Raw genomic sequence first — 19,600 nt, 5'->3', positions numbered from 1 at the left:
TTCTGCACAGCTTTGTCGAAGTAACTTAGCCCCTATGTTGGCCCTGAGCTAAAAAAATATTCGCAACAAAAGATATGAGTATCTTCTATTGCAAGTTCGCCAGAGAAATTTTCACTTGAGCAGGAATCGGTATTTTGTCATCCTACCAACTGCTTCTGTGTTTTCAATGTCTTTGTTAATGAAACTTTGAATTTGAATATTAACAATGCAATCAAACTACTAGATGTGCAGACATGATTTCATTCCCCGTTCTGAGTCAAAGGACAGGGAAAACAGAAATATTGAGTTAATATACATTGCAATATATGCTCACATACATACCACCAATCAAGGGATATTTGATGAGCATAACATTGCATTTCTTCCAAAGATCACTGGGCAGTATTCGTTCTGTCATAATCATTGTAATGTGCTGAGAAGTATGAGTAGTTTTCTCGATCTTTGAGAAATATATTGAATATTTTATTAATCGTTTTTCCGTGCTGAGAGTGATGAAGTTAGACTAAGAAAGAAATTAGGCATTGTGAAAAGGGAAACTAGAGTATATGTACACCTGTTCGAATCAGCTTCTTCACCATTGCAATGTGTCATAACATTAGTGCCGGCACCGAACCTGAACGGAAAAATTTGAAAATTCCTTCACGGTTTATAAGATGCCAATTTACTCTTATTCCTGATATTAATAGTCCTCATTTTAGAGTTAAATTCACCAGCTCAGGACGAATGTGATATATTAATAGAACATAACAATTTTCATTTTTTTACATTTACATCGATCTCGGTATGGTCTGATTGTGTCCAACTTCTTTACCTTGTCCTTCTTGTCACAGTCATTTGATCTTCAAGCTTGATTAATAGCCTAACAGATCGGCTGAAAAGTTCGTATCGTTTCTATGAGAAGGCGCCACTAGAATTAAATCCATACCATTTTCAGTTAGTACCAACCTTCAAATAATACGTGTATAAATTTGACAGCTGTCTGATTATTAGTCGGTGAGATATTGCATTTTGAGTGAAGCTACTTTTGTTATTGTGAAAAAAAATGGAAAAAAAGGAATTTCGTGTGTTGATGTAACACTACTTTTTGATGAAAAAAAAGCCGCCGATACCAAAAAATGGCTTGATGAGTGTTATCCAGACTCTGCACCGGGCGAAGCAACAATTCGTAAGTGGTTTGCAAAATTTCGTACTGGTCATATGAGCACCGAAGACGATGAACGCAGTGGACGTCCAAAAGAGGCTGTTACCGATGAGAACGTGAAAATAATCCACAAAATGAGTTTCAATGACCGTAAAGTGAAGTTGATGGAGATAGCTGACACCCTAAAGATATCAAAGGAACGTGTTGGACATATTATTCACGAATATTTGGATATGAGAAAGCTTTGTGCAAAATGGGTGCCGCGTGAACTCACAATCAAGATAATGCACCGTGTCACAAGTCGATGAAAACCATGCTGAAATTGAACGAATTGGGCTTCGAATTGCTCCCTCATCCACCGTATTCTCCAGATTTAGTTCCCAGTGACTTTTTCCTGTTCTCAGAACTCAAGAGAATGCTCGCTGGTAAAAAATTTAGAAGCAATGAAGAGGTAATCGCTGAAACTGAGGCCTATTTTGAGGCAAAGGACAAATCGTACTACAAAAATGGTATCGAAAGGTTGGAAGATCGCTATAATCGCTGTATCGCCTCTGATGGCAATTATGTTGAATAATAAAAACGAATTTTGGCAAAAAAATGTGTGTTTCTATTAAACGATACGAACTTTTCAGCCGAACTGTTAATAGTAGCTTTCAAACGAGTCAAATTTGGTTGAAATCGGTTCAGCCATTTCTGAGAAAATTGTGCTCGTAGAAAACAGTGTGTTTTGTCGGTTACGTCGCATATACGATTATATCTCCGGAACCACAACCTTCCTTTTAGAGAACAAAAAAAAACGACTTCATCTTCGGAGAGCAAAACAAAACGGTCTCAAGGTATGATTTGATTATGAGCAATAATAAACATTTTTAAGTCCTCGAATTTCTGGGCCCAATGAAAAAGTCTTCAGGAATCAGAACAAATTGGCTCAAATGGCACGTTCCCCTTGATATTTGGAGATTTGTGCCTTTCTGGGCCCCATGAAAAAGTCTTAGTCCGGTGGTATTCCCCCCTCTCTCTCGGCGGCTCAGCAAACGAGTCTAATTATGTCGAAATCGGCTTTACCGTCTTTGAGAAAATTGAGTGCGAAAGAAGCAACGCATTTTGTCTGTTATGTCACTTATACATACTATCATATCTCCGGAACCAGAAATCACAGTCATCTGATTTTCGAATTTGATCAATGCACAGTGGTTCAAAAGTGCAATTTCACGCTCTTAATTGATAACTGATAGGAACGTGGTTTTTGAGGTACAGTATCTTCAGCAAAGTTGTTCAGAATGATAGACGCCATCTTTCTGCAAATTTGATTTATGTGATTAATCCCTCTAAAATCTTGACATTTGCAATGATAAGGTTGATTGTGTATCAGATCAGACTTCAGTATATATTCGTTACCATGGCAACTCTCAGAATAAATGATTTTTATGGACATCGAAGTCTACAAATAGAATAGTTTAGTAATCATTACAGACGTTTTTTAAAAGTAACTGTCAGACGTATTTGAAAGTCAGATAAGAAGCCACGACTATGAAAAAAGACAATCATCATGTCAAATTACGTTATGTCATTTTTTGGTAAGTTTTTCTATAGAAAAGCTCTGCGGAAAAATATCCTCTATCCATCAATTGAAGTGGAGATCGATAAACGTTTGCTATATTGTACTGTTCTCAATGGTTAAGAAGTTTCTTTCATACAGATTTCGAGAGTATCATACACGCGAGCCAATTCAGATCACTTACGAATCGGGATCCCATGAATTGGTTATTAATTATTAGTTAGTTAGTTATTAGTCGGATCCTTTTGTTACAAATATTCGGGAACGGCCAAAACAGTCCAAGATGAATCTGTCGGACGATGCTAAGAGCATTTTAGCTGGTTAAGAACATTGTCAGCTATCATAAAATAAATACAAATAACTCAGTTCGGGTTTACATCTCATCCAAGTCAGTCGATAAAACAAAACCGCTTACGTTGGGGACAGAAGAAAGCAAGTACAGTATTGTGTAGTGAACAATAGACCTCGAAAATGAGTGAACCAAACGAACAAAAGCTACCGCCGGTACGAAAGAATACAATTATTGTTGACTTCAGACAGTGCAAAATTCGACCTTCGATACGAGAACTTGAAGGTTTGCTTAAGGAGCAAATGCATCTTGACATTAAACGTGTGCATTTACTTCAATGCAATAAGACCAATAATGTTGTTTATATCCAGTTCTATAAAGAGTTGGATGCAATTCAATTCGCTAAAGACAATAATAATGTGCACTATGTGGAGCATGAAAATATCAAGTACAACATTCCAGTATATATGAAAGATAGTGCTATAGAAGTCCCCGATCCTTATATTCGCGCAACTATGCCCCAATACGGAGAGATTCTCTCTATCGAAAAAGAAAAATGGAAGAATTTTTTCCCCGGTATTCTAAATGGCGTACGTTTGTTACGCATGCGCTTGAGAAGGCCTATACCTTCTTATGTGACATTCGGTCTGGATACAAGAATACCGTGCAAATCACTTGTTACCTATGACAATCAGATGGCCACATGTCAATATTGCCAAAAAGCTGTTCACTACGGTAAGCCATGTGATAAACCGGACAAGGAGACAACTATACCAAAGGACAACGGTGCTTCCTTCACACCAACCCCAAGCAACCCCAGTACACCTGTGACAGTCACCAACAACAGGGAAGTATCCCCTTCAACGAAACCATCCAACGTAACCCCTATAGAACAAAGTACACCAGCTGCAGTTAACAGCTTACCATCCAACCAACCAGCAACTGCAAACAATGTACAACAAGGCGCATCTACAGTAACTAGCAACGAAATCAACAACAATACCACCGACACGGCAATGGATGACGGGACGAACCACGAACAAACTGCCCCTCAATCCTCGCAGGAGGAAAATGGAAGCTCCTCTCCCCCTAGAAAAAGGGTGACAACGAGATCCAATACAAAAAAAAAATTTATCTAAAAACTCAGCTAAATCGCCCACGTAAAGCTTGTACGCAAATAGGCCTGAATAAAATATCTTTTAAATTAAGAAAAAAATACAAATAAATAAAAATGAGTTTTGATCATACTTTTCTCAACCAGAAGATGACATAACTTAATTCGATTTGATGATTGTTTTTTTTTAAAGTCGTGACAAAATAGTTACTAAACTATTCAATTTATAGACTTTGATGTAAATAAAAATATTCTGTGGCAAGTACCATAGTAATGAATATATATAGAAAAATGATCTGACATGAAGTGAACCTTATCATTGCAAATGCCAAGGACAAAGATATTTGAAAAGAACATATCTCGCCTGCAGACGATCGCAGACGAGTAATTCAAGCTATGAAAGCTCTTTTGAAGTAGTTTAATATGTAAGTAGTCTCATCTGCACCTTTCTACGCCTTTTGTTGATAGACAAGTTGAAATTTTGTTAATGAAGCATGAAAAATGGCTCTATTTCATTAAACTGAAATGTTAGCAGCATAGTATGTTTGAAAAGGTGGGTAGTTTTTAATGATGAAAAACTTTGTATAACATCAAAAACTCATTTAAATCGAAAATATATGTGTTTTCTTACAAAAACTGGTTTTAGGACACCATTTTCAGAAAATACATTATATCATGAATTACACTCAAGTTACGGGAATAGTATCTTCAGCAAATTTGTTTGAAAAAACTTTCTGAACAACTTTGTTGAAGTATTACACTTGTTGGGGGATTAATCACATAAATATAATTTGCCAAAAGATGGCGTCTATCATTTTGAGCAACTTTGCTGAAGACACTGTACTTCAAAAACCACGTTCCTATGAGTTATCAATTAAGACCGTGAAATTGCGCCTCTGAACCACTGTGCAATGGCCCAATATTACCTTTCGAGCAAGCCAAAGTTTGTTGAAATTGGTTTAGCCATTTTTGAGAGAATTGAGCACAAAAAAATTGTTGAAAGTGTACACACATACATATACACGCACATATACATTTTCCGATCTCGTCGAACTGAGTCGAATGGTATATAACACTATGGGTCTCCGAGGCTTCGTTCCAAAATCGATTTTTTCAGAAATGTTAATACCTTTCTATAGAGAAAGGCAAAAAATCGAGATTTAAGAACCATTTTTGATTCCAGGATTCCAAATGTCGTACCACAGGCCATGCAACAAGTAACTGCACGGGTTGGCGACGAGATCTGTTCAAACAGAAGGTATCATTGCATTTCTGAGCCGACTTTTTCATTAAAATGAATTCAAAAAATAATAGATGACACATTCCATGTATCTCGTGTATACGTAAATAACTGCTGACCACTGGAAATACCTCTCAGGCCATTTGTTTTGCATTAGCGTCCCGACCATGAAGTAGTAACAAGATCATAACAGAATAACGGTTTTGTAACAAATTCTGATGCAAGTTTCGTCCCGTTGTTGGTAAAACAACAAAAATTTCTAGCTATCAAACAGAAATAGAGTTTTGAAAGCATTTTTTTAAGATCTACTGATTGGGTTGATGAAGTAGCACCCGGTTTGGGAATCCATAATTCATGCGATGCGATTACTGCACGGAACCACCCGCGATCCCATTTCAACCAGAATATTAGTTGATTTTCTGAATTCGATTGGTTAAAATTTGGTACAACTAATCGATTGTTGTTTTAGCTAAACTGTCATTTTTGTTTTTCTATTAGCAGAAACGATGGTTGAAACAACTAATTCAACTGTTTGAAAAAAAAATGCTGTCATTTAGTGAGGACACATACCTTTCAATTTCAACAAATATTTTAGTTGAAATAACTGGTGTTGTTATTGAAACAAAATTCTGTTAGTTGAAAAATAAATCGCTTTTATTTGTTTGTTTGTTTTGAGATCAGTAAAGATCTAAATTCTAAAAAAATACTTCTGATTCGATCGGAAATGATTGATGTAGAAAAACGTTTTGATCAGCAAAGGTGCCCGGAGGGGCGAGTAAATTAGCGTAATTATTAAATTTACCTAAAATGATGCCTTCAAACGGTTGAACTAAAGTTATGCAATGATAATTTTAGTCAATTTATATGAGCTTGGGTGCATCAACCGCTGGGAATTGGAATTTTGCGACGGCAATTCAAACGCGTCATTCAATCGCAGTGCGTTCTGTGTGTTTGAAACCCTTCGCTCCTGTTACTTTTATGATTTAAATTCATGTTAAAAAGCGTTTTATTGCTAATGCATGAACATCATCTTCGGTATCAAACAGCTGGAAGTAAAACAGTCTACTGGAAGTAAATAATGATCGAATTTGAAGCATAAAATTTTTGCGCATACCTGAAAGATTACGAGATGATCATTCATAAACATTTCTAATTTTTCACCAATTTTTTTTCATCTCAAACAAGGTTAACTTTATCACAACACCGCTGTTAGATAAACACTTGTTATCATAAAATTCTCAAATCGAATGAACACAATTTCACCAAACGCTTTAACCATCGATGTTGTTTTCATTGACATTTTGAAGATTTCAACTAAAAAAGTTGTTGATTTTGCATTGCGGTTATTGTTTTGCTTTCAACTGTCTCCGGCATTTGACAGCATTCAAAACAACATATTTTTCAACTACTTGAATATATGCAAACCAAAAACCATTTTGGTTGAATCAAAAAGAAATTAGTTAAATCAACTATCGCAAAAATCAAAAACTGCGATATCGCAATTTTATGATCGAAGGGTTCTCCGTGTGGTTGGTATATCTGTCTTTGTCCAGTTTATTAACATGATTATCATAGGGTAAATTCGGGTGAGACGCCGCGTTGGTGTAGATGCCGTACTTTCGATATCTCGTATATAGATTCGATGTATTAGCGAGTGTATGTGGAAGTATGCATTCCGTCACGCAATATGGAATGTAAATTACAGCAGGCGCTTTTCTATCAGTCAAAAAAATATTATCATTAATCATGTTGCGAAGGTCGTCAAGTTTTAAGTGCTGTTTTTGAGTATGAATTTCTTCCCGGTAACAGAATTAACACACATTAATTAATGACCTCAGGATCCTAGAGTTTAAGCAGTGAGCCTTTGAACTTATAATATTAAATAAAAGTAAAGTTAGCTGATTATGTTCGTAGGAATTGACGTTTCGAGTAAAAATTAAGGTGGTGTGGCGCCTATTCCCTACTGTCGGTATATACGAGGTCTGTTCGAAAAGTTCCCGGAATTTTTTAATTGCGCGCGTCTGGAGAGTCCGGTGGTCAAAATTTTTTTTCAGTGTGTTACTACATATGTCCCTAATGTATGGTGAAATTTTCAGCTGTGTTCATTGTTTACATTCTGTCTTGTAGCGGCTGGTGTAGACGTGTTTTTTTGAGCTCGGCGATTTTTGTCTTGGTGACGTTGGGTGCTTCCACGTGGACGATTGTGCTTTTGTTTCGACATCATAACCGTACACCCATGTTTCATCACCAGTTATGACCCTTTCAAGTAAATTTGGATCGTCGTTGACGATATGTACCAACACAATAAAAAAAATTGACCACCGGACTTTCCAGACGCGCGCAATTAAAAAATTCCAAGAACTTTTTGAACAGACCTCGTATGTTGCAAAATAATCAGGGTGAGACACCGCACCAACCTATAACCACCTCAAAAAGATATTATTTCTAAAGTGAAAAAAGCAACGTGAAATACACAAATACATAAATATTCAAGTTTTTTCTTATTTTCCTTTAAATTACGGTTCATGTATTGATTTCGGGAGAAAAACAATGAAGTAAAAATCATTTCAATAACAATCTCTTCGACATGTCAATGGAAATTTATCTTTTGTTTGCTTGATGTTTATGTTGCTTTTAAGTTGAATTGAAACGCAAAAATAAATGATAATCTTTTCGTAGAAAAATATGGAATAGTCTGTAAATAACAAAAAAATGTAAACAGCCTCTTTTCTCTTACGTCCCCTACGTGCGGTCTCCCCTGAAGTGAGGCATCTCACCCTCATAATATAAATATTATGAACAAATTTTATTTTCAAACGAAAAAGCATTTTTCAATGTGTAGTAGGATCCTTCAACTCTCTATAACAATAAGTTAAAGATCGGATTTGGTGAACGGTTTTGAAGAAATATCGATTTAAATAAAATTGTAGCATCTCACCCGGATTTACTCTACCCATTTTATTTGTATTGTAGAATTACTATAATCGAACTAATACTTAAGACTGTTTCAGAGGGTGTAGTGTGATAATATATACTGAACCACCTTTACAGGCAGCCCTAACTCCATGTATGACAACCTTAACACCTGTTACACGAAGTAATAACGACATGCAAACCACTTGCATATCGTTGAAAGGTTTCACATTACTCCATCCCTCGTTTCAATTTGCAACAAGGGGAAAAGTGAGTAAAAATCCTACGGCAGTATCACTTAGTTTATTTGAACATAATATTGTTTGATTTGATTCGATACTGATTTGATACTCAGCAACGATTTCCTGGACGAAGTATTGCTCTGAATGAGCGTTTTACGCCATGTCACCAATTTCGGAATATTGCTAGTAGAATGGTATAAGAAAAATGTAGCGCATCCGGTCGGCTCCAGTACAATCGAATACAAAGCGAAAAGCATGCTCGAAACAGGATGCCGCTCAATTTACATATGGCCTGTTATTGATGGGAACAAGAATCCAGTCTGAACCAATGCGAGTTTAGAGAAGTAGCCACATTTGGGTTGCACATCCATTCCAGAACATTTTCCTTTTGCGAAATTGTGTGCACTGGAGTATTAACAGCTGGAGCATGAACTGTGGCTTAATCGGTGAAATATTAGGGCAATTGAGAATCGTTCGAAGAATTGATTGCCCTTTGCAATCGTTTATCTCTGGCATTGTCGGTCGTAAGCTATTTCGTGCCAATGTTTCATAAAGATCACTGGTTATTAGCTCTATTGGAAGCATAGATGCTGAAGCGTTTATCGGAATTGGACCAAAACAGAACCTACGGGTCTGACGTTGTACAAGTGTATGTTTGCGGATGTACATGGCAAGTGATGTGAACGTTTGTGATTTTCAATTAGTTCAGATTTATAACTGAATAGATTGTTGAATTGGCTTCAACCGGGTTTTCCATAGAATCCATAGTGTTGAACCACCTAATGTACAAAAACGTTTGTATTCGAATTGTTTCATTATTAAACGCAATATTGCTAGCTAATTGTAGCATGTTTGTGCCCGATCTGGAAGGATATACACTGGAATCTCAATTTACGCGCAGAGCCGGGGGTGCGTAAATTAACAAAAACATCACGTTATTTCAAATTTTTCGTGTAAAAAAAGGTTGTTCAAATTTAATTTGATTTTAGTGTAAATAACATGAACAATCCTACTACGTCCGATGCTTTAGCGCCTGAAGACCCTCTAAGTATCTTTTGAGATGCGTCAGAGATGTTCCAATATACAAGAACTACTTGTAGTATTGTCCTTAGGGACTACACTGTGTCACATCAATAACTACAACGGCTAATGCCTTTTTTGGTTTGTGTTTCATACTTTTAGAGCTACACATTGCTCACTTGTCTATTTATAGCTGTTCCAGATAGGTTTCCAGTCTTCCAAGAACTTCGGTGAAAACAAATCTACTCTAGCATTCAGCAGTCTATGTATAGTTTTTCAATGCTGCTCATAGTCGTACTGCTTACTTGTGTGTCTGGATCTTTTTTCGGAACATTCCAAGGCGTCCAAGAACTTCAATGAGAACAGGTCTTAGCTTCTACACGAACATTCAGTAGCTTATGTATTATTTTTCAATGCTGTTCATAGTCGTAGAGCTACAACTCCAGGTAGTTTTTGGATGGCCTAGAGTAATCACAATTGTCCTAATGATCGCATGTGGTATCACGAATATGGACCAAAACCGGTAAGGTCGTTAATGCACTTTGTTACACTGGTAGATCTTAAGGCCTGAGCTTCAGGTAGTTTTTGGGTGGATCATCGGTTATGTTGGTAGACTTTGAGGCCTGAATAGTACTACGAGTACATACCGTACTCAATAGTCATATAAAAGTGATTATATACAATATTTGCTTTCTAGATCATTCTTGGATGCTCACAATCTTATTTAGATTCTTTGAAACTAAACAACTAATTACTGTACATTTCACAATATTCCACCCCTTGAGGCATGTTAGATTGTTTCGTATATGTATATTAGATTGTTTCGTATATGTATATAAATTGAGATGTTCTTCATGATGCAAAAACCTTTTTTTATGCGATCATCACGTAAATTATATAAAAAATCGCGTTATTTCAAATAAAACGCGTAAAAAAAGTCGCGTAAATTTAATTCGTGTTAAAGTTCCCGTAAATTGAGGTTTTAGTGTATAGTATCGATAGAATCGTAGCCAGGGTTGCCACATATATAGATTAATCTGCATTTTACAGATTTTTCAGATAAATTTGTGACCAAGATTCTGTATGTGCAGATTACAGATTTTTGGCAAAAAATACAGATTTGTACAGATTTTTGATAGCGTGGATTAAAAATTGAATAAAAAGTTCAAGTTAAAAAACTAAATATAAAAGAGTATGTTCAGGACAGTAAACACAGATGTTCTATCTGTTAATAAAGATTTGTTTCTGCTTACTTTTATTTACAACTAGTGTAGCGTAATTGCTTATGCTTTCAAAAATTGCTTCTGATAAGATGAAAAGATGATGGCCTCGGCCATAACGTAAGGTAGTAAAGAAGAAAGATTGCCAATTGATCAATCAGTTTAAGTTATATGTTATTGAATAAAAAAAATCAGTTTAAGTTTCACTTTCAGATTGGATTTTGAAAGTTTTTCGTCAAATCATTGTTTCGAAAGGCTCCAACGCAAAAACAACTTCCAGCGTTTTTTCAACTACAAAATCATAAAATTCAGACTAAGAAAAGTTTTGGTTTCTTTAAATTTGGGTTCTAAAGACTTTTTCATTCCGTTGTGCTTCGATTTCGTATCACTTCTATATACAGATTTTCAATACAGGTTTTTGAGCTCCCGATACAGATTTACAGATTTTTCTTCTGAAAAATCCAGATTTAAATGTGGCAACCCTGATCGTAGCACGAGCAATAAAGTTAACACGAATGACTGTGACGTTATCGAGAGACGACGGCAACCGGGTTGTCACCGGAACGTCCGATTTTTGCGGTATGTACGGTTCATTCGCTTCCGCCACGTCCCGTTTCACATGGCACTCTATTATAAATAGTACCTAACACCACGGTCATATCCCAGGTCCTAGGTAGGCACGATTTTTTGACAAAATGTGTTTTTAAATTTTGCAGGTTTCATTGTTGGCGGTTATCAGTGAGTCCAAATACACGAATTCGTCGATCACCTTGATTTTGTCGATTTATTAATTTTTAGTTTGACGTAAAGCCGCCATAACTAAGTTCAGTTTTTGCAATGACTGAGCGGAAACATATATTGGAGAAGCCAAATGAAAGAAAAACCAACAGAAAAGATGAATTTTTGGAAAAAGATACGCTCAGAGACAGGACTCGAACCTGCGTTCTTATGCATTACGTGCATACGCGCTACCATTTCGCCACTCTGATCTTGTTTTAGTCACTCTAAAACGCCAAACAGACATAGTAGAAGCGTCAAGCCAATATATTGGGCGAAGTACCTGGAGGTTGTGTCACTCTTGTCTATCCCCGCTCATCTTATTACACCTTCTAATGCAACGTTGTACAGCGGGCAAAGTAGACCCCTTCGATATTTAAAAGGATTCAAGAGTGTCTCCGTTACTCGAACGACGCACATCACCGATCCATCATCGTTTTGAACAATTGGAAAACCGTACTCGTACTTGTCCCCTTTTTGTAGATTGGGTAAACGACACGCTCCATTCACTCCTCCAGAAGAATCTTCTCCTCCCAAATCGTAGCATTATCCTAGTGCAGCTCTCTGACCAGTATTGCATTCCCATATTTTAACAGATCGCTAAGCAGTTTGCGTAGCCCAGAAGCTTTATTTTGCAGCTGAGCCTTCTGGTGATCAGAGCCCGGCAGTCTATCGTTTTCAGCGCGTGATCCAAGATCTGTTGACATACCACCTTAGTTCTCTGCTGCTTCGCCGTTGAGGTGTTCGTTCGTTCACCAACCTTCTTGTCTAATTCCTACCCGTACCGGCTTGTGGCATGTATAATTGTTCCTTCTGTATAATTGTTCCTTCGCTTCGTGATCTCATTCCTCCTGTTGGCACTTTTTTTCTCCTTAGGGTGGAGGATTGCCCGTTCCGCACTTTGATTGAATGTAAAGCTCGATTGCGCGTGTTCACGCTTCGCAAATCGGGTTCACTATGGCAACAACCTTATTTATATTTACGATTCGTGAAAATGATTACAATTACACGACACATGCCACTATATTGTTCATAGCTTTTTTGACTTACAGTGCGATATGGAGCTTACGAACTCGACAAACAAACTGTCATTTGAATGATTTTGTAGTATTATAATCATGTACTCTCTATTCTCAATCTTACCCAAAATGTCGCTTTTTCTGCTGATGCGAGGCCAGCTGTCGACGACAGTGGAAAGCTCGGTCACAAACGTTGCAGGTGAGGGACTCGTCTGGAATGGATAAATGGAAAGAATGCACAATTACCGAGCATGTACTTCTATGTTGGAGAAAAATCAGTTTCTAATTCACCAATCGATTAGGTAAATTATGTCAATATTTGTCAGTTTTGATTGTAGTATTCAGCAAAACCTAAGAGCTTTTGTCCAGATCAAGAGTCACATCAGAGGAAGATACAGGCTTCCGCTCTCTCTATTTGATGACTATAAACTATCCGCACTGGTTCATAGTGACTCGAATATGCAAATTGTTAGGGTATGAGGGCAGATCATGTACACGCACGTTTACAGCATTATACTCTATATACATTGGCATGTTGTACATGATGTCGTCATGTTCCATATAGAGCATGTTATCATTAACAAAATCAATAATTTTTCTTCATGAGGTTTTTTTGTTATTGCAGTCAACCTCCTAATTTTTAATAGTTTAGTAGGACTGTTTACATTAATTTGATTTATATCGTTTATTTATCCCCGGATTATGGTCCTAATTATGGTCGTTCCCCGGGTTGCCTGTTTACATTCTCGTTGGACAACTTCGTTCAGCATTAGACAAAGCCCATGGAAATAGTCCTACTGAACTATCATTGATCAACCTGAGTTCGTTTGTACAGCCAGGATGTTGAACCTAATTGATTCTTGTTTTGCATTTGTAGATTTAAAAAAGTTGGTGAAAATAAAATTTCATACTCCTAAATATCTTAATTCACTCTCATAAGTTGATGTCTTATTAATTTGTATATGTATTATACATATACAAATTAATAAGACAGGCCAAAAGAGAGTAAAAAATGGTTTACCTGCAGAAGTGCACATGGTACGAATTACAATAATTTCGATGGATAAAAATATTAAAATGTTCTTTAAGAATTAATTTACTGATATTAAAAGTCAACTGCTCAGGTTAGAATAAATGTCGTTTCAATTTTTAACTTTTTAAACCTAACCAATTGGAAACCCGAAAATGCTTACTGCATCAAACCCGTCATCCGAGCACAAGAAAGACAAACAAACGACGAGTTTTTCTGTTTGGTTTCAACGAGTACTGTGAAACCAAACATTTTTAAAAACTATAATTTTGAATTATTTGTGGTTACATCATACTACAGAAAATTTTACCATAAATTGTTGATCATCTGGAGAAAAAGTTATATTGTTTAGTAAAGTTAAAGGCATCATATTATCAAGATATCTAGCTCCCACATTTCACGAACAAATCACAAGTTTCATACTTTTTTTGCGAGCTTGGCGCCCTCAGACGAGTCCGCTTCGAATTTCATACACACAAGTAGAGAAGCGAAATGTCAAATTCATGCGCGCCAAAATGGTAGCACTGTGAACACATACAACTGACATGATATGAACAATGTGATTCCGTACGATGACGTAGCTGAACTGAAGATTGAGTTCCTTCTAAGCTGACAGTAAATTTGGAAAATGCACCCATAGTAAAGTTCTACAGTGGAAAAAAAAGTAGTAAGACTTTTGAATTATAATTCGGGCGGAAACCTTATTCGTCGAAATATTTTTTTCTAGGTTGGTATGACTGTCAGTGACATCTGCGCCAAGTATCACGTCAAAATAGAGTTATTACTTTGAGGAAGACGAAATAGATTTTAAAGATTAAATATAGAATGTTGAAATCATGAACAAAGTCTTACTATTTTTTGCCAAAGTAGTAAGTCGTATTCACGAAAAATATACGTATTTAGAAATGAACTTCAAACATGTTTAGAAATGAACTTCAAACATGTTGTTCTGTAAGGCTATTAAGATTTTGTTAGAAATGCAAAGGGCAAATTTGTTTAGATAGGTCAGAATAGATGTTGGTGTCAGTTAATGAAAGCTAGAATAGTCAGTTCTACAGCTAAACAAGACATGCAAGCGTTGAAAAATTTCGATGCTATTTTGGGCGTGTATAATGTAAAAACTTAGCCCCTTGAAACGAACTTGCTCCCAGAAAGCAGTTGAGTAGAAATATCAAAAGTGTCCCATTTTTTCGCGAGGAAACCGATTCGACAAAAAAGAACAAGCTCGCGAAATTGTTCGTCGAAATTCATAATTTATAATATATTTCGACTTGCAAATAGGCAATATGTAGACGACTTTTTATTGTAATGCATTCTAAAACTCCCAACATTTATCCAAATTTATTTAAAATAATGAAAATTCAATAATGTCGTTTTTGGTTGCTTTTAAGTGGCAAACTGATGCATACTACTTTGATAAAAATTTCCCGAAATCACCACCGTGTGGGGCTCTTAGTCACCCGATTAGATATTTTTTTAGGTTGCACATCTGTCATTAACATTATATCAAGTTTTCAGTTTGGTATCTGGACATTTGAAAAAGTTACGCTGTATTGAGCACATCTGCGATTGAGCGTATCCTCAATTTTGTACAATTTTTAAAAATGGAATTCAATTTGCAACAACGAGTTTACATTAAATTTTGCGTTGAAAACGATTCCAATGGTACGACGACATTGCAAATGTTAGAAGAGTGTTTCGGTAACGATACTCTGAAGAAAACAGTCGTTTATCAGTGGCACGTAAAGCTTGCTTCATTTAGATTTGGAACAAACTTTTGCTCATATTGTGGCGCTCCTGGTGGACGGATTTGGAAGCTCTTGGCGCCCACGTGTCGGGAATTTTGTCAGCTTCACGTATGATTTTTGACATTCCGCAAATCGACTGTACTTTGTAAACAATCAACATGGAAGCCGAAAGAAGGAAAAAAAATTGTGCACAGTTATTTGGAAAATCCATTGTGGTCTGCATCTAGGCTAGCTAAACAGCTGAAATTGCCCATAAATACCGTATGGCGCGTTATCAAACGGTATAAGAAAACATTGACGACGATTCGGAAGCCTCAAGCCGATCGTCGGAGTCGAACTGACGACCGGAAATTGCGTGGTAAGATTTTGAAGACGATTAAGAGGAATCCTAATCTGTCGGACCGTGATTTGGTCAGAAAATTCGGTGCTGCCCATAGTACCGTGAGGAGAACTCGACTCCGGGAAGGAATCAAGTCGTATCGAGCTAGCAAACAGCCAAATCGGACCATGAAACAGAATAGTGTGGTCAAAATTCGTGCTCGGAAACTATATGACCAGGTGCTGACCAAGTTCAACGGGTGTCTTCTGATGGACGATGAAACCTGTGTCAAGGCTGACTTCGGTCAAATCCCAGGTCAAAAATTTTACTTGGCAACGGCTCGGGGGGATGTTCCAACCAAATTTAAATTTGTTTTTGCCGACAAATTTGCAAGAAAATTTATGATTTGGCCGGGCATTTGCAGCTGCGGCAAAAAAACGAAAGTTTTCGTTACAAATAAGACAAATGACATCGGAACTATACCAAAAAGAGTGTCTCCAAAAACGAATTTTGCCGTTCATTCGATCCCACGACCATCCTGCAATGTTTTGGCCAGATTTGGCAAGCTGTTATTACAGCAAAGCCGTTTAAGAATGGTATGCAGAGAAATAAATGTAAACGGTAGTAAATGCTACATGTGGATCACGTTCCTGTCAAAAGTAGAGACTTTACTACACAACAACGTTCGAACATGTAGTATTTACTACATTTTTTCGGTAGGTAGCTCCAGAGGTTGCTACTCGTGTGTTTTCTGATAAAGTGAAGTAGAATAATTAAAACCAAATCAAACGTGTTTTACTCTGTGGACTATGTTTTTGAGAAGATACTACAAACAACAGACTTTACTACATTTTATTCATACGGCCCAATGTCATCGTTTTCCGTGAATATTAGGCTAAAACCGAAATGAATACTATTCAGCAACCACCGAATTAACCTGATTCGGCTCCTCTCGACTTTCTCCTGTTCGGTCGACTCAAGAAACCGCTTCGTGGAACGCGCTCCAGCACCCGAGATGAGATTATAGAAAAATCGCAGATGGCTCTGATGGCCATACCGAAAACGGAATATAAACAATGTTTCGAGGAATGGATCAAGCGCTGGCAGAAGTATATTGCAGTCGATGGGGAGTACTTTGAAGGGAACAATATGGATTTTGATTAATAATCTTGCATTTTTACTTTCTGAATAATACCGGTAACTTTTTGATCAAGGTAGTATATCGTAAGCTTGAATAACACATGGATCAATAAGTCCCGAGACTAACAATGGAAACAACATTTTTTTTTGCAAATTTTTTTTTTATTCTTCAACATAATCACCTTTTAGGGTGATACAACGTTTTTCCAATTTTTCAATACCATGTTTATAAAAAAAAATTATCTTTCGCTTCAAAATAAGCTTCAGTTTCAGCGATGACCTCCTCATTTGAGCAAAATCTTTTTCCCTGGAGCATTTTTTTAAGATCAGCAAAGAGCCAGTAGTCACTGGGGGCTAAATCTTACGAGTATATGGGGTGGGGAAGCAGATAAAAGCCCAATTCGTTCAATTTCGCCATTGTTTTCATTGTTTTGTTCATTGCTGTTTTTGTTCCATCGAAAGCAATCGCGGCACCCACTTGTAAAAAACCTTTTTCATGCTCAATTTTTCATGAAGGATAGTAAATACACTTCCATATGATATCTGTGTCATCTCAGCAATCTCACGGAGCTTCACTTTACGATCTTTCATTATAATTTTTGTCACTTCACTCACATTTTCCGGTGTAACGGCTTCCACAGGTCTACCCGAGCGTTGCGCGTCATTTGTGTCGGTACGACCACGTTTAAACTCGGCGAACCACCGACAAATCGTTGCTTTTGATGGACAAGAGTCCGGATAACATTTTTCAATCCATTGTTTCGCTTGCACGGTGTTTTTACCCATTATAAAACAATGTTTTATCAAAACACGAAACTCGGGTTTTTCCATTTTTTAAACAATCTACAAAACGACTTTATTCCAACCTCGATAACTCAGCTGTTTCTGGTCGGATCGACTTAAAATTTTGACCCGTTTCAAGCAAAGGTTAGTAGTCTAGAAAGACGTGGTTACTGGTTTACTACGAGCGCCATCTCTGCTCTAATGAATACAAGAACTTTGAAAATAATTTGAAACGTCGACACAGTTGAAAATGTTGCCCTTAGTTTTCCAATTCAATCGCTTGGTCTATTATGACTGATGTACATTGTATTGAAACACTGATGTAGATGTTTCAATAGTAGTCATATTTTTGGGGTTGTTTTGATACTCTACACACTTAAAAATAAATCTTAAAACTTTTCGTTTAAACCAGAAAGAGACTAACGTCAATAAATAGGTATTTTTGTGATTAATGTAACACAAAGTCTTGAAACTCTGTATATTTCCAAGTGCCAAAAGAGGTAAAAATTACGTCACTGCATTGAGTGAGGGTGATGTTTTCATATATTTATGACATTCCTGCCAACCCTAGACATTAGACGAATAACGTTTGATGAATTGAATTGTATTCATGTTTTTTTCCGTTTTAATATTTTTTGCTGTGTACCCAATTGCATCTTGAAAACTATCACGCGTGATTTGTTAATTGATTTATTAATTATAAACGAAACTATTATAATCAAATACAATGAAAGATAAATAGTACGACCGTACAAATATTTTGCATTAATTATGGTTTCGGCTTTAGCGGTCTGTTAAATAAGAACGGCTGTTATATACTGCCCCACGTTTCGACCACTGGTTATGGTCTTTTTCAAGGAAACGATAACGTCGGGCAATATATAACAGCCGTTCTTATTTAACAGACTGCTAAAGCCGAAACCATAATTAATGCAAAACATCAAATACAATTATAAATATTTTAAAAGCATTTGCAAAAGGGACAATTTACAACATTAGGAAAATGGCAGCTGATACAAAAAGCAAAAACGGTTTTGCCTTTCTCATATAGAAAGGTTATGCAATCACTGTGAAAATCGACTTTTGAACCGAGGCCCGGAAGGCCGAGTGTCATATACCATTCGACTCAGTTCGTCGAGTACGCAAAATGTCTATGTGTGTATGTGTGCGTATGTGTGTGTATGTGTGTGTGTATGTGCGTATGTGTGTATGTAACGTTTTTTTGCACTAACTTTTCTCGGAGATGGCTGAATCGATTTTCACAAACTTAGATTCAAATGAATGGTCTTGTGGTCCCATACAAAATTCCTGAATACCATTTGGATATGACTTCTGGTTCCGGAATTAAGGAGTAAAATGTGCAAAAAAATGTGAAAATAAGTGCACTAACTTTTCTCAGAGATGGCTGAACTGATTTTCACAAACTTAAATTCAAATGAAAGGTCTTGAGGTCCCATAAAAAATTTCTGAATATTTTTTGGATCCTACTTCCGGTTCGGGAGTTATGGGGTAAAATGTGCAAAAAAGAAAATATATGTTCTAACTTTTCTCATAGATGGCTAGACCGATTTTCACAAACTTAGGTTCAAATGAAAGGTCCTGTGGTCCCATGTAATTTGTGAATTTCATGCGGATCCGACTTCCGGATCCGGAAATATAGGGTAAAGTGTGTTAAAAATTGTGTACCATCACTGAAAATGGGGAAAAATCTTAAAAAATTTTCTAAATCGACCTCAAATGTTTTCCAATTAATAGTTTTTACCAGTAGACGGTCAAACAAACCGATTTCGGTTATTTTTTTTAAGAATCGAAGAAAATTATTTTGAAGAATACCACAGTATTATATATGATAGTATGATTGATATGAGAAAGGCATCATTACACCACTAGGTGGATTAAAACAGGTTTTTTTCGCTGTCGTAGATGAAAAATTCAGATAAGGCTATTGTACCAATAGTCAGCTCATTAGTAAAGTCACCATATTATTTTGCCGATTTTTCGACTTTCAATCAACGAATTGTGATAAAATCGGATATAATATATTTGC

At 36.6% G+C, this 19,600-nt stretch overlaps 1 protein-coding gene across 1 annotated transcript in view; it reads right to left on the bottom strand.

The window, feature by feature from the left end:
• LOC131425315 (uncharacterized) overlaps positions 1-19,600 on the bottom strand; it is a 216,816-nt gene that overhangs the window by 33,286 nt on the left and 163,930 nt on the right. Inside the window, exon 3 of the mRNA XM_058587109.1 lies at positions 12,658-12,745. Coding sequence (XP_058443092.1) covers positions 12,658-12,745 — 88 coding nt within the window. The remainder of the gene's footprint in view (positions 1-12,657; positions 12,746-19,600) is intronic.

Source organism: Malaya genurostris, chromosome 1 (assembly GCF_030247185.1).
Source record: "Malaya genurostris strain Urasoe2022 chromosome 1, Malgen_1.1, whole genome shotgun sequence".
Taxonomy (NCBI): Eukaryota; Metazoa; Arthropoda; class Insecta; order Diptera; family Culicidae; genus Malaya; species Malaya genurostris.
This window is presented reverse-complemented; position numbering and strand designations above follow the sequence as displayed.